This window comes from Melopsittacus undulatus, chromosome 13 (genome assembly GCF_012275295.1).
Source record: "Melopsittacus undulatus isolate bMelUnd1 chromosome 13, bMelUnd1.mat.Z, whole genome shotgun sequence".
NCBI classification, from domain to species: domain Eukaryota; kingdom Metazoa; phylum Chordata; class Aves; order Psittaciformes; family Psittaculidae; genus Melopsittacus; species Melopsittacus undulatus.
The window spans coordinates 10,721,842-10,736,046 of NC_047539.1; the positions used below are offsets into that span (position 1 = coordinate 10,721,842).

At 53.5% G+C, this 14,205-nt stretch overlaps 1 protein-coding gene across 1 annotated transcript in view; it reads right to left on the reverse strand.

The window, feature by feature from the left end:
• The window catches only part of TSPOAP1 (TSPO associated protein 1), a 65,625-nt gene extending 51,653 nt beyond the window's left edge, over positions 1-13,972 (reverse strand). Inside the window, exons 1-2 of the mRNA XM_034069096.1 lie at positions 13,557-13,972; positions 815-922 (exon numbers count right to left, since the gene is read on the reverse strand). Coding sequence (XP_033924987.1) covers positions 815-922; positions 13,557-13,850 — 402 coding nt within the window. The 5' untranslated portion in view covers positions 13,851-13,972. The remainder of the gene's footprint in view (positions 1-814; positions 923-13,556) is intronic.
• Positions 13,973-14,205: the final 233 nt, after the last annotated feature.

Sequence of the window (14,205 nt, forward strand, 5' to 3'; positions counted from 1 at the left end):
CAGGACTGAGGCTGATTTCTGAGAGTAAGTTGTGATGAGAGCTTACATGATACTGCTTTCCTCAGATCCTGATAACTGATAAGGGGTAACCTCCAGCAGGTAGGTCAGACCGGAGTTATGCTTTTGGTGCAAGAAAGTTATCTAAAATACACATGTTGAATTTGGTGATAGAAATCTGAAATATTAAGCAATCAAACTTTCGGGGATTCGGGGTGGCTGCATCCCCACACCATGGGGCTGCACAAGGGGTTGATGCTCTGCAGGGAGGATGCAGGACAGGAGCATCCCCTTTTTATATGGGCCCACTGCCCACAGGGAGGGGGCAGAACAAGTGGCCCACACCGTGGCAGCCTTGGCTTTGGGTGCCGGGGTGCAGTGGGGCAGGAGCTGCGTGCTGAGCTCCTGTGGGAGCAGAGGGCAGTGCTGCACTGTCACCCAAAGCAGAGGCTGAGTGAATCAGTGTTTCTGCTTTTCTAACTCAAGAGGAAACAGCAGACACTTCCCCTGCCCTGCCCTCAGCTCACTGCCTTGCTCTCTGCCTGCTCTCCCAGTCTTAAAGCCTCTGGTAGTTTACAGCAGGTGAGTAGCACCAGCCACAGATGGGGAAGAGCAGCTCTGCTCTGTGCCACAAGGAAGAGGTCCTGCTCACGCCAGTGACAGTGCAATGTGAAGGCTCCCAGGGGAACCAAACCACCCAAGCCCCTTTTCCCTTCTGGCCCATCCCATGTGCCAGCATCTCTTGGAGCTGGTAGCACCCAGCAGCTCGCCCCAGCAGGACTCCCTCTCCATGGAGCATCACACCAGCCCTGCTCACCAGCAAGCTGTTCTCCTCGGCCAGGCTGGAGCAGCGCTGCCGCAGGTCCTCCAGTGCACTCAGCAGCTGCGTGTTCTGGCTCACCAGGAAGCCGTAGTCAGCCCCGCTCTGTAAAACAGTGTGGGAGATGCAAGGCAAGGCTTGGGCAAGGGGGACAGGGACACCCACCCTCGGCAGCGAGCCCAGCCAGGCTGCAGGGGGAGCTGGAAGGGTCAGGGTGCGTGCAGTGATGGGGCAGGGTGGGACACGGAGGCTGATTTCAGGAGGGAACAAGGGGCTGCAAGTACTTTGGGGCACTAAAGGGCTTTAGGGCTGGGCTACATCACTTGTGGGTGACAGTTACCATCTCCATAGCTCTAAAGATGCTTTCAGCTTGCACCTGGGGGAAAAGCCCAAACCCTCAGCTCATCCTCAGCCACTTGTGCCTAATAAACAGGCTGGAGAGATGGGACCACGTGAACCTCATGAAGTTCAACAAGGTCAAGTGCAAGGTCCTACCCCTGGGTAGGGCCAATCCCAAGCACAAACACAGGCTGGGGGAGACTGGATGGAGCAGCCCCGAGGGGAAGCACTTGGGGCTGGTTGGCAAGAAGCTCTCCATGCCCTGACCATGTGTGCTAGGCTGCACCACCAGAGCATGAGCAGCAGCTCAGGGAGGGGATCCTGCCCCTCTGCTGTGCTCTGGGGAGACCCCCCCTGCAGCCCTGATCCAGCTCTGGGGATCCCCTTTTCCCCTTTGGACAAGGGCCTGTAGGGACAGGCCAAGGGGAATGGCTTGAACCTGCCCGAGGGGAGACTGAGCTGAGCTCTGAGGCAGAAGCTGTTCCCTGTGAGGGTGCTGAGGCACTGGCACAGGGTGCCCAGAGAAGCTGTGGCTGCCCCATCCCTGGCAGTGCTCAAGGCCAGGTTGGACACAGGGGCTTGGAGCAGCTGCTCCAGTGGAAGGGGTCCCTGTGCATTACAGGGGATTGGAGCTGGAGGAGCTTTAAGGTCCCTTCCAACCCAAACCAGGCTCTGATTCTATGATGTAAACTAGCTCCAGGTAAACACTAGCAGAACCAGCAAGAGCCAGGCAGGCAGAGCACAAGCCATGACATTCCAGGCTCATGTGCTGCTCTCCATGGATCAGGGACCCCGCAGCCTGCAGTACTGCTCAGCTTTGGAGGTAATGAGAGCACCTTTGCCCGCTTTCCCAAGCCACAGCCCAGGTTTAGCCCAGGAACCAGGCCTAGGCTCTGCTCTCTCTGTGTCTGTGTCTTGGGAAGAAGGCAACACACCAGATTTTGCAAAACACCATCTTCATTTTGTCACATCAAAAGCAGCAGCAGCTCTGCTGAGAGCTCTCTTGTATCGTCTTGTGGTTACTGCTTCCTGCTCAGAGCAGCTCACCACAGGCTCACTGCTGAAGCAGGCTCCAGAAAGTATTTTTGTGCCTTAGCAAAGCTCATAGCTAAGCTATGGCTTCACAGCTGCCATGTGGCTGCACAAGCTGCACATGCCGGGGAGGCCCAGGCAGATGTTCCTAGTGCCCAACAAGTCTTTGCCATGACCTTCCTGGAGCACAGCTCTGCTCCTGCACTATGGAAGTCAAGGCTATGAGAGAAACATCGTCAGCTACTGAAGAAATGCTGCCCAAGCTTCTCCATAGCAGGAAGTTGGACAGGCAGCTCACAGCACTTGGGTGCTGCTAAGCTCGGGGTGGACTGAGACCAGCTGAAACTCACTACACTTGTGAACAATACTGTATTTTGGCTTCTAAATCAAGTCCATTGGGGAAATAGGGCAGGAGACCAATGCTACAAAGTCCACCCCATTGAATCCCACAGGCATGGCTGCCATGACCATGCCATGCCTCTCCCAACCTCTCACACCTCTATGGAAAAATCTTGACAAAGCAGGGATGGAAAACACAACTGAAGAGGGCTGAAAACAGCAGAAACCCCTCAGATGATAACACCCAGCCCTGCCCGCCAGCCTCACATGCTGTCCTGGGTCTCACCAGCCCTCTAAAACACCAGGAGGGGATATTAGATGCCATGAGCTGATAGGCCTTTTTCAAGTGGCTTGTAGGCATCCATCCTGCAGAAATCCCAGGGTCTGAGAAAGCTGGAGTGAAAAGCCCCATGGAAAGAGATCATGCTGCTGTCCACTTGTGGGAAACCAACATTATTTTCCCTCTATTCTCTTTTTCCCACAGGCACAGTTACTGCCACAGCACTTGGGTAATCTCCAATAACTCAGGGCTGCTCCCAAGGTTGGTTAGGGCAGACACAGGAACCAAAGAGCTCCCCAAGCTCAACAACCTGCAGGCATCCAAATGCTCCCTTTGGAGTCACACACTCTCCCCAGTGCAGTGCTCAGGGACCCAGTACCAGATCCTGCAGCATTGGTCCCATCCCTGCAGGGACAGTGGAGTGTCCCAGAGAGCATTTCCCCCATCGCCAACTCCAGGAACAGCCAAGTGCTTCTTCAGGCTGGGCACCTATGCAAGGGATGCTGTGGGTGCTGATGGGGGGACAGAACAGGGTGTGTATATGAGGGAGGGATCCTTCCAGCATCTCCTGTGCTGTGTGCAGCAGAACCTTAGGCTGGTTCACTGCCATTTCCAGAGCCAAGCAGGCAGCCCCTGGAATGAAGTCAAGATGCATTATTTCCATCTCCTTGCTGCTGCTGAGTGGCCTCAAGCTTCCTGTCTGTGGTTCCTTACACTGAGACAGGCCGAGCGTGCTCCTTCCTCTCCCCATCAGGTGGGCAGGACTCTGGCACCCTCAGCCCCGTGCTTCTGCAGGGGTCAGTTGGTACTTCCAGCATGGCAGGGGGATCTTTGGGGACCTATATTCACATTTCTGCATTTGAAACCCCGTTTCTGTAGCTATAAAACAACAGCATCCTCAGGCAGGATGCAAAGGCTCACAAGCTCTCACCCCCACACCAGCAGAACACCCCCACCCAGTTCAGTCCAGGTTTTGTGCCAGGACTCAGAGCTCATGATGTGGCAAAGGCTGGGATGTCCTTTCCAGTCCCCTGGGGGCTGCAGGGTGCCCGGGTGAGGTGCCATGGAGCAGGAGAGTGTTGCTGTGTGCTCCAGGCTGGGACCAGGCATGCAACCAAGCCTCCCTGCTACCAGCACATCCCACTGTTGGCCACAGCTCCTTGGGACTTTGCCTGGCGAGGCACAAGGGACATCTGCAGCAAGAAGACATGGAGCAGGAGATCCCTGCTGAGCCAGGATGTCTGTCCCACACTGGGACCTCACCTCCCAGGGAAGCTTTGCCAAACCGCACCGGCACCAGGTGCATGGGCTGAACTGTCCTCCTAAACCACATAGTGCCTGGAACTGATAGAACGTCTGGACGTCATCCCACACTCATTAAACATTCATTTCCTATAATGAAATAGCTTTTAATTTATTGACCACTCTGCTATTCCTTAAGGTTCCCACTGCATGGTGCAGCCTGGCTGCAGGCCACACTAGGTGCCCCAGCAAATGGTGCTTTTCGAAAGGAGCTGGAGGAAATCATTAGGGAGAAGAGGCAAAGAGGCTTCCCCCAAAGATGGAGCATGCAGCAGTACCATCAGGAGCTGAAATCCAACAGCATCCCTCAGCCAGGAAGGGTTTCACTGAGCTGGAGACAGCAGGAGTTAAGGCTGAGCTGACACTAAGGGTCTCCAGAGCAGGAGCATCCTTGGCCACTGAATTAACCCAAGTGACATGTTCTCTGCTGAGGGCAGGAAATGATCTAAACCCAGAGCAAGGCAGAAGAGCAGCAGGGTGCTGAGGGAGCCGACTGCACCTCCCCTGTGCAGCAGGCATATGGCTGAGAAGACTCCTACTAAAGGGAAATCGTCATCATCTGCTGCCTCTTTTGGCAGGTAGAGCCCAAAATGCAGTTTGTTCAGGATACACCGAGAAGGAGCAAACAAAGCAAAGCCTCAGGGTGGCAGCTGCAAGAAAGCTGCTGCTTTCTCACCTCATCATTTCACAAAGCACCAGGGCTGCGGCAGCTCTGGCAGGGAGAGGTGCCCAGCCAGGCTGTAAATGGGTCACGCAGCCAGCATCCCCCTGGAGCACCCAGCATCCAGCACAGCCTTTCAGGTCCTGTGGGAAACTTGCAGGAAGCCATTTGGGGGACAGTAAATCAAACGTTGGCAAGGACAGCGGCTGCCTGCAGCGCTGCACTGCAATGCGGCTGCCGGTGCTCACAGCATGGCCTGGCAGACAGGGCTTTCCCCCACGGCAGCCATGGGGAGCACACCAGAGCCTGAGCCAGCCTGGCTCCTAAATCCCTTTGGAGAGGCAGGCAGGGAGGAGGGGTTTACCTGGTGGCCCCATGAGCCCGAGGTCTGTGGTGGCCTCGGAAACAGGTGGTCTCATGCATAATTTTAAAACATACAGAGTTTCAGGATGTATAGAATATACAAAATGTACAGATATACCTGATGCACAAAATGACAACGTGTCCCTGCAGGAAGTTCACTGTCTGCAGCAGATATGGATCCAGCTTAGCAAAAGCAGGCTCAAAACCACCCTCCTCCCTTTGCAGACACCTTGCAGACCTATTTCCTAGGTGGAACTACACCAGCTCTCCTGCTCTCTTGGATCTATTAGATCCACCACTTCTCCTTCATTTGAAATCATTGTTACCAAGCCTCCACCATGTGAAAGCCTTTTAGCTGCTTGTTCCCGCTGCCTTTGGTAATTAGTTTCCTTAGAATCTCCATCCTCGCCACCTGAAAATGAAACCTGTCACTGCCAATCCATTTTCTTCTCTTCCTTCAGGTTTCAAGGGATTCAGCTCCTCCCAGAACAAAGTCATTTTCCGTAGGCAGCTCTTCTGCAGTGCCCTCACTGCATGTCAAAAGCAAGACAAAAATAGCATCACCTCCTGTTCGGTCAGTGAGCAAGAGCAAATCCAGCCACTGCTGGCCCAGTGAGTGTGCCCCTCACACAGCAAGCACCATCCCCATGGAGGTACAAGGGATATTTCTGTTAAAGACATGGAAGAAGTGCAAGGCATGCCTGGGATGCCGCTGGGGTTATTCTGCCACTCCTTCGATAGGCTGGCTGTGTCCCACAGTTCTGCTTCCTTCTTTTTGCACCAGGTTCCTGACTGCAGGCACAAACTTCCCTGTTCTTCCATTGACTTCATGGTACTTCCCCACCAGCTCCTCACCCCGCGAGTTGCAAACTCCCATTTCCATGAGTCAGCATTTTCTCCTGCTGCCTCTCCCTCTTCCAGTCTACTACTTGCCCTTATTTATGTGATTTCCTCATTTATCTGATTTTTATCACCCCATGAAACAAATTCATGGAAGAAAACATCCATCCAAGGCCATTAACTTCAAGGATACAGCCTCCAGCATGGGGTATGCTGGCTCCACAAATTGCAAGATGAAGAGAATATTCAGAGGGACACTCACTCTGTATTTGCTCTCTCTTACACTTTCCTGAGGCTTCCTCTCCTGCCTGCTCTCTGACCACTGCCAGCTCTTCGTGTGTTCCTCACAGTGTATCTAAAATGAGATCTGCAGCTAAAACTGGAGTCTCACAAATTCAGGTCCTCTCTATCTTTAAACCTCCTTACGGAAACACCATCATCAATTCCAGGAAAACAAACCCAGCTACTTCAGGAGGAGAAAAATCAGCTCAGTAGCCCCAGTTGCCCTGGCTCAGCTGTCCTTCTATGAGCTCAGCTTCTCCAGCCTCCCAACCAGAGGGGAATGAATGGTCATGCAAAACTGAGACTGTGAGTGGAAAATAAACTCTCAAGGCAGAGCATCAGGTCTCTGAAATGCAAGGCTGCAGCCAGGTCCATCATGTAACACAGCATCATTTCTCACCTTTACAGCAGATCTAGGGGTTTTGCAAGCAGAGGAGAGAAAATGACACTGCAATACCACACAGCTGCCAGAGAAGCAGCTCTGAACTGCTCCTGATGTACTGCACACACGGTTCCTCACCTTTCCCAACCAGACACAGAACAGGGCAGTCAGTGGAGAGGGACAGGGGATTTGGAGAAAGCCTTTCCTTCCCCAGGGAGCAGAGCCCAGCACAGAGACCCACAGCAAGGGGTGCTCATAGGGATGGACCTGATAGGGACCCTCCCAGGGTGCTGCTCAGGGTGCAAGTGCTCATCTGGCTGAACAACTGCCGGTACCATCAGTCCTTGGCTTGCTCCTAGCCCAGCTTTGCAGCGTGGTGCAGAGACCTGTAACACACACTCCTTTCAGCTGCCTGTTTCCCACCTAAAGCAGAAGCATGACAAAGTGCATGTGGCCCACACAGGCTTTCCCCAGCTGTGGCCCAACCTCACTCCACATTAAACATAAATGGTTTTACAACCCCAGGATGTGCAGCCAGACCCTGCTGCTGCCAGCTGCTGGGATAGGATACATCCTTGGTTACCAGGTAACCTGCAACATGGGGTTATGCAAAGCAAGCTCCTTGAGTATGACAACAGCATCCCCTTCCTGCCCCTGGGTTGTTCTGTGATCCCTGGGCACCTTGTTCGTCTGTTCCCACCTAATACCCTGTGAGAAAGATGTCTGCATTTCATAGGACAAGAAACACGTACAAAGCCTGTTCTACCAACTACCACTTTAACACTGATGTACAAGCTTCTCCCTTGTCTTTTATCAGCTTTCAGAAAGATTTGGCCTAGCCCCTCTCCAGTAAAGCAGGACTGTGCTCCATCCCCACCGCGGTCAGGGAACATGAGCAGCATCTCTATTTCATTGCATGGAAGTGCATGAAAGCCAGGCTGTATATCAAAAACCCTGGTTTGGTTTTACAATCCAGGTGCCAGGACAGCCAACCTTCCCCATAGTGGATTTTTCTAGGTGCTGCTGAGGAAGTCACTGAACCTGCAGAGAAGTGGGCTCAAGCAACAGAATTTCCACTAGAAAAAACCCAGTCCGTAGAAGAAGTGGGAAGTAAATGTGTTAACATCTTCAGTGCAAAACCAGAGAGACTTAGCAACCTCTTCTCCTTGTGTACTCATGCACACTGCCAATCACTTCAGCTAAAACAGGACTATTGCCTTCTACAGACATGTTAAGGGCTTTTCTCTGTTTAGCTCTGAGCTCCCAGCACTGCAGGCTCAGGCCCAGTCAACCCCAAGGTCTTTGGGGAGCATCTGGACTCTTTTCAGATGCCACAACAGATAATTCTATTTGATGAGCTTGCATAAAAAAGAAAACTAACAACCCAAACTGGGGAAGAATGATAAAATTCAGCTCTTCCCAGGTTTGGTATTTGATGGCTGGAGCTGGGGAGATTGTTCTCTGATATCTCATCTTTCTTGTAACAGAAACTCTAATCCAAAGAAACATGCCCTAGAAAGGCCTGAGACTGTGCTGCTGATGAATGCACTTGGGAACCAAGCAGCTGTCCCTGGGCTTGTCACCCCGGAAAGCCACTGAGCTGTGGTTCAGTAAATCCACTACCATACAGAGGTGCCAGGGCCCTCTAACAGGGTCATGGCTTGAGAAGTTAATCCTGGGTCTCCTTCCCTCCCCAGAGCCCCAGCAACAATATTTGTAGTCTCATCAATTTGCTTTTATTGAGTGGAGAGGCTGGATTAGCTCCCATGTGCAGCTCTGAAGAGGCAGATGTACTCCTCCACCTTGGAAGATACATCAAGGAGCTGGAGTGACAGATTTTATATGCACAGCTCAGTTTTTGCCCTGATATCTGCTCTGTTCTCCTCCACCTCTTCTTGTTTCCGAAATCACTTGCAGTTTCCCAGGGGCCAAGAGTGTCATTTCTGCTCAGTCACATTGGCTTAAAAACTGTTGTAGATGCCCAGGCTCAGGCATGCCAGGACCAGCATCCCTTGCCCCTCTCAATGAAGAAAGAGCTCATCTGGGGCAATTACGGATTTTGTCCTGGACTGAGAAGCTCCAAATCTTCAATGGATTTAACAATTAGCTAAGGAAAAACCATCCCTTGAACCTCACAAGGGCCAGAAGTGCTGTTCAGCTGTCAGTGTGGAAATGATAGAACCATGGAATGATTTGGGTTGGAAGGAACCTTAAAGCTCCCCCAGCTCCAATCCCCTGTAATGCACAGGGACCCCTTCCACTGGAGCAGCTGCTCCAAGCCCGTGTCCAACCTGGCCTTGAGCACTGCCAGGGATGGGGCAGCCACAGCTTCTCTGGGCACCCTGTGCCAGCGCCTCAGCACCCTCACAGGGAACAGCTTCTGCCTCAGAGCTCAGCTCAGTCTCCCCTCAGGCAAGTTAAAGCCATTCCCCTTGTCCTGTCCCTACATCCCTTGTCCCAAGCCCCTCTCCAGGTTTCTCATCGGCCCCTCCAAGCACTGGAAGCTGCTCTAAGGTTTCCTGGGGCCTCCTCTTCTCCAGGCTGTTTTCCATGTGAATGGCAAGAGCAGTGGAAGAGTTAGAAATTGATGCCCAGAAAGGTATTTTCCCAAAACTGCTTAAGCAGATGGCTGGGATGGAGAAAACCTGCACCCACAGCAGGAGGAGGGCAAGGAGGCTGCCAGCACTGCACATAACATTTCTCCTCATGTTATTCCAGCAGGAAAGAAGGCTACAGCAACAGGCCACCCAAAACAAGAAAGCAAAGATATTGGCAAGACCCCTCACCAAGAATTTACAGAGGGTGAAATGAGAAAGATGCTGAGGCGAAAGATCACAGTGTCACAATGGTCAAAACCAATGCGGTGTGACAACCCTGTCCCAATAACAGTTAGTCATCACCGGTCCAGAGGAGCCAAGGACAGAGTGAGGAGGCAATGGCTTGTCCTCCATGTCCCACCAAGTGACCTGGCCAAGCCATTTGGGCTTGTCCTTGTACAGAGTATGAGCTTTCTCAGAAAGACAGTTAAAATGAGGATTACCTTTCCTTTCAGGCAGTCTCACTTTGCCTTTTGTTCCATTCATTCCTACAAAGTCCCCTTGGCTCTCCACGGCAGGAGCTCTGTGCTTGGCTGTGCAGTCACAGTGCTTGCAGAAAAGAGCACTAAAGTCATTTGCATGAGGCTGAGCATTGCCAAGGCAAGAAAAAATCATTTACTCAGGTTTTGAGCAAGATGAAGGACGATCTTTTCCTAATTGGGATTGCAGGACATGGTGTCTGGAACAGCAAGAACTGCTTTCATTGCCCAGGAAGACCTTCTTTTAGTTATCCTTTAGTCTGCTCACCTACCCTTTCTAGTCAAGGGCACAGCTCTACCTTAGACATTAAATTAATAGCTTTTCATCTTTGCCAATGGACAGTTTGGAGCTCTGGAAAGACCACAAGTTCCTGCAAAAGGCACTGAGCTTATTGCTAACTGCAGCTTGGCCTGAACACTTGACATGGGGGATCTTTACCAGCATTTTATAGTTCTTACTTGTCCTGGGCTCAGCAGGAGCAGCCATTTCTCTCCTTCTCAGTAGCTGGTGCAGTGCTGTGGTTTTGACTTTGGGCCTGGGAACAGAGCTGATAACACCAATGGTTTTAGTTGCTGCTCAGTAATGTTTACTCTGACCAAGGACTTTGTGAGTCTCATGCTCTGCCAGGGAGGAGGGGAAGCTGGGAGGAAGCAGAGACAGGACACCTGACCCAAAATAAGCAGAGATGTATTCCATACCAACAGCACGTCATGCCCATCATATAAACTGGGGGCAGTTACCCAGCAGGGTGGGATCACTGCTTGGTCGGGTTGGGTATCAGTTGATGGGTGGTGAGCGGTTGTATTCTCTTCCCTTGTTATTTCCCTTATCATTTCCCTTATCATTATTATCGTTATTGGTGGTATCAGCAGTGGTCTGTGTTATACCTTAGTTACTGGACTGTTCCTATCCCAACCTGTGGGAGTTACATTCTTTTGAATCTCCTCCCTGTCCCTCTGGGGGTGTGGGGGGAGAAAGGGGGGTTGGGAGAGAGAGAGCTCTGTGGCTGAGCTTAAACCAACACATTACTGTATCTTTATTTTGTGTTATTAAGTCCCACTGGGAGCAACGGCTTCTTTCGTGGATATTTAAATTCCTACTGACCGGTCTAAGCATTGGTTTAAGCATTTTTAGTTGGGTTTTATGGATTTATTGAATATTCTCCGCTCCTTATGAAATTCAGATCCAAATCAACCTCTTGAGATTGAGAATTAGTCACGATAGCCATCTCTCAGCACCCAGCAGTGCTCCTTGCTTGTGTGGTTCATGGAGCACCAGAACAGGGATGTGGTCAGTCGCTGCACTCGTACTTGCTGGAAGTGCAGCCGGGAGGCTGGGGGGAAGACTCATCCTGGAAGGGAAGGATGGAGGGAATATGCAGAAAGTGAATTACTTTGCTCCTCTCCCTCCTCCAATTTAGGGTGCCAGAAGAGACCTTTCACTTCAGCAACCTGGTCCCAAACCACCCTGAGTTTCCAGGACCAAAGCAGATCCCACTGGAGCAGCATTCCATAAGAGATGCAGGCAACTGCGCTCTTGTGGGGAGTGCTCTATAATCTGTTTGACAGCATTACAGGAACTTTCCAGCTTCCAGCCACACTGTATCTGTGCCACTTTAACCCCATTCTTTCTACACAGACGTTTTTCTTCTTCTCTGATACTCATTATTCTGCCTGGGATCCTACAGCTGTTCCCCTTGCCAGTTCCAAATGGGAGAGGGACAACAGCTCTCAACCCTGTGCACTCAGGAGGGACCTGAGCAAGAAAGCAGAGGTTAACCTGACCTATGGATAGTCTGAATCTCTGCCTATGGACTGTCCCTGAGGGAATGGCAGAGCAATAGTGGTGTAGGCTGGGACACACAGCAAGAGCTTCATCATAAAATCAACATCTTTAATCAACTCTGTCAGCAACGAGCCCTCAGGAGGCTCTTTCCTGCACTAGGAGATTGCTCCCTGGAGACAGCTGTCCTGTTTGCATAATGTACCTCTGGCATCCCAAGCACTAACATCCTAAAGGAATCCCAGCTCCAGCAGCAGGACACCAGGCTGGCCAGGAAGAGCTGTGTTTTTGGAGGGGAGCTGTGTCAACATCCCCTTGTCCCCAGCTGTGACACAGCACTTGCTTCCCAGGAAGTGGGTTTGAGGATGTGGCTTCCACAGCTCAGCAGCACTGGTCCTGCTGGGGCCAGCAGCACTGAGGTCCCTCCTGGGCCTTGCACATCACTAAAGCCACTTGATTTCAGAAGAAATCCCCTTTCTGGGGATCAACATCAATCCTAAGGACGGCACTGCCATGGTGCCACCAGCACCATCACAGTAATATCATGGTACTACTGTGTCACTACCACAGTACATCAGAATACCACCAGATACCACAGCACCATCACTCTGACAGCATCACTGCTCTTGATACATCATCAGTACCATCAAGTACTACCTTGGTGCTACCCTGGTGGACTGATACTGGGATGACCTCCCCATGCTGCTGCCAAAACCCCATGGAAGTGGGAAGGGAAATATCAGTCACCCATCAAGCCAGGACCCTCCAGGATCATGGGGAAACACACAAAGCAGTCTAAGGACCAAGGCTCAGCAGTTACCAACATGGAAACCAAGTGAGATCCTCACACCCTCCATCACCACCCATGTGAGATCAGATAGAGCTGTTGCATGGCCCCCACCCCACCTACAGACACCCCTTTGAACCAGCCACCTGTCCCCAGCCATTCGCAGCCTTCCCACATAGGCTTCCCCACCAAGGCACAGTCCTACCCATCCCCTGTCAGCTGGCTCTCAGGAGCAGAAAGAAGACAGTGTGTTTGACACAACTGATTTGACTCTCAGGATGGAGAGAAAAGAGGGTTGTGACAAGAAATCCTTCCCATTTTGCTGCCCCATTTGTTTCTGGAATGGCCAGAGGCTGTGGTCAGGGGCAGACTGAGAACTGTGTGGTTCTGTGGAGCCTCTTCCTGAGCATCACAATGAGCAGGTCCTCAAAAAAGCCCTATGAGAAACTGTGCTGCAGTGAACCCATTTTCATGGGTGGGTTTCCAGCAGTGCTGTTTCTCCCGTGGGAAGGTCCAGCTTGCCCTCAGCCAGGCTCAGCAGCACACCACAGGCTTGGCTCAAACTTCCTCTGAGACCCGGATCAGCTCTGCTCAGCTCTTCTTCCCCATGCTCAATAGGAACAGGCCGAGAGCTGTCCCTTAAAAGGAGCTGCTCCAGGGGATCCCAGGAAGATGGCTGATGTTACCCATGGGGAAGGAGGGCAAGCTGTCCTAAGCAGAGCAAACTGATGAACTTTTGCGGCCTGGGGCAAGGAGGTGAAACTCTGGGAGAGCCTTTTGGTGCTGCAAGGGGCCGGGCATTGCATTGACTTGAGGTACCTTAGTGCTGTCTCCGTGGACAGGTCCCCCCCGCAGTGCAGATGCTCTGAGCCCTCCTGGGCTACCCTGAGTGAGTATGGGATGCTCTGGAAGGGGGTGGCAGTGAATGATGTCCTTACCACTGCCTTGCAGAGCCATTGATGCTGCCAAAGCGAGGAGATGCCGCAGGGAGGGCTCGGTGCTGGTGCAAGGGCTCTGTCTGTAGCAGGCGGGGTCTGCCCTGTCCGAACTCCAGCTCCAGCCGGGTGGAGGCAGCTGGAGACCCCCGCGGAAGGGCAGCAGAGGCAGCAGCTCCGGCAGCTCCCCCCGGGGAAGGTGTTGGGGGTGGCTCAGCCCCAGCCATTCCCATGCCCGTCTCGTACCGAGGTTACATCCCCCGATGCCTCGACGCCTCTCGCCCCCAAACGCGACCACCCGCCCCCCACCTGCCAGCAGCCCCCGGCAGCCGCCTTACCTGGGGCTGTCTGTCCGTCCGGTCTCCTCCGAGCACGTCCATTGCCCGCAGCGGCCTGACAAGCTCCGGTGGGGAACGATCGCTCTGCGGGTCCGGCGGGGGGCAGCGGGGGGTCCCCGAGGACCCCTCCTGGGGCCGGGGGTCTGCGGACCCCTCCGGCTCCGGGGACAGCCCCCAGCTCGCTCTGTCGCTGTCACCGCTCACGCTTCCACGCGTGGCCGGGCTCGGGCCGGCGGGGACGGCATCGGCCGGGGCTGGGTCAGCGCTGAGCTCCCCTCGCTCCGGGTGCTGCATGACGGGGACGGGGCTCTGGGCTCACTCGGTCGCGGTGGGAGCTCCCCGTGGCTGCGGGAGCCGGCACGGAGAACGGGAAGCCATCAAAGCATCGGGAGCAGCCCGGGCCGCGCTCCCTCCCGGCGAGGACGGAGGCGGCGGCAGCAGCGGCAGCAGCAGCCGCATCCCTGCGCCGGGGGAGGCTCCATCCCCGCTGGATCCACCGGCTCGGATCGCACCCCCCTCCCCGTACCCCGTACAAAGGCTGCTGCCCGCTGCCCTCAGCCGCCCGCCGGCCCCGGCCCCATGCCCTCCGGCTGCCTGGACCGGGATGACGCAGCGGGGGGGCCGGGGGAGCTGCCTGCCCCTCACCGTA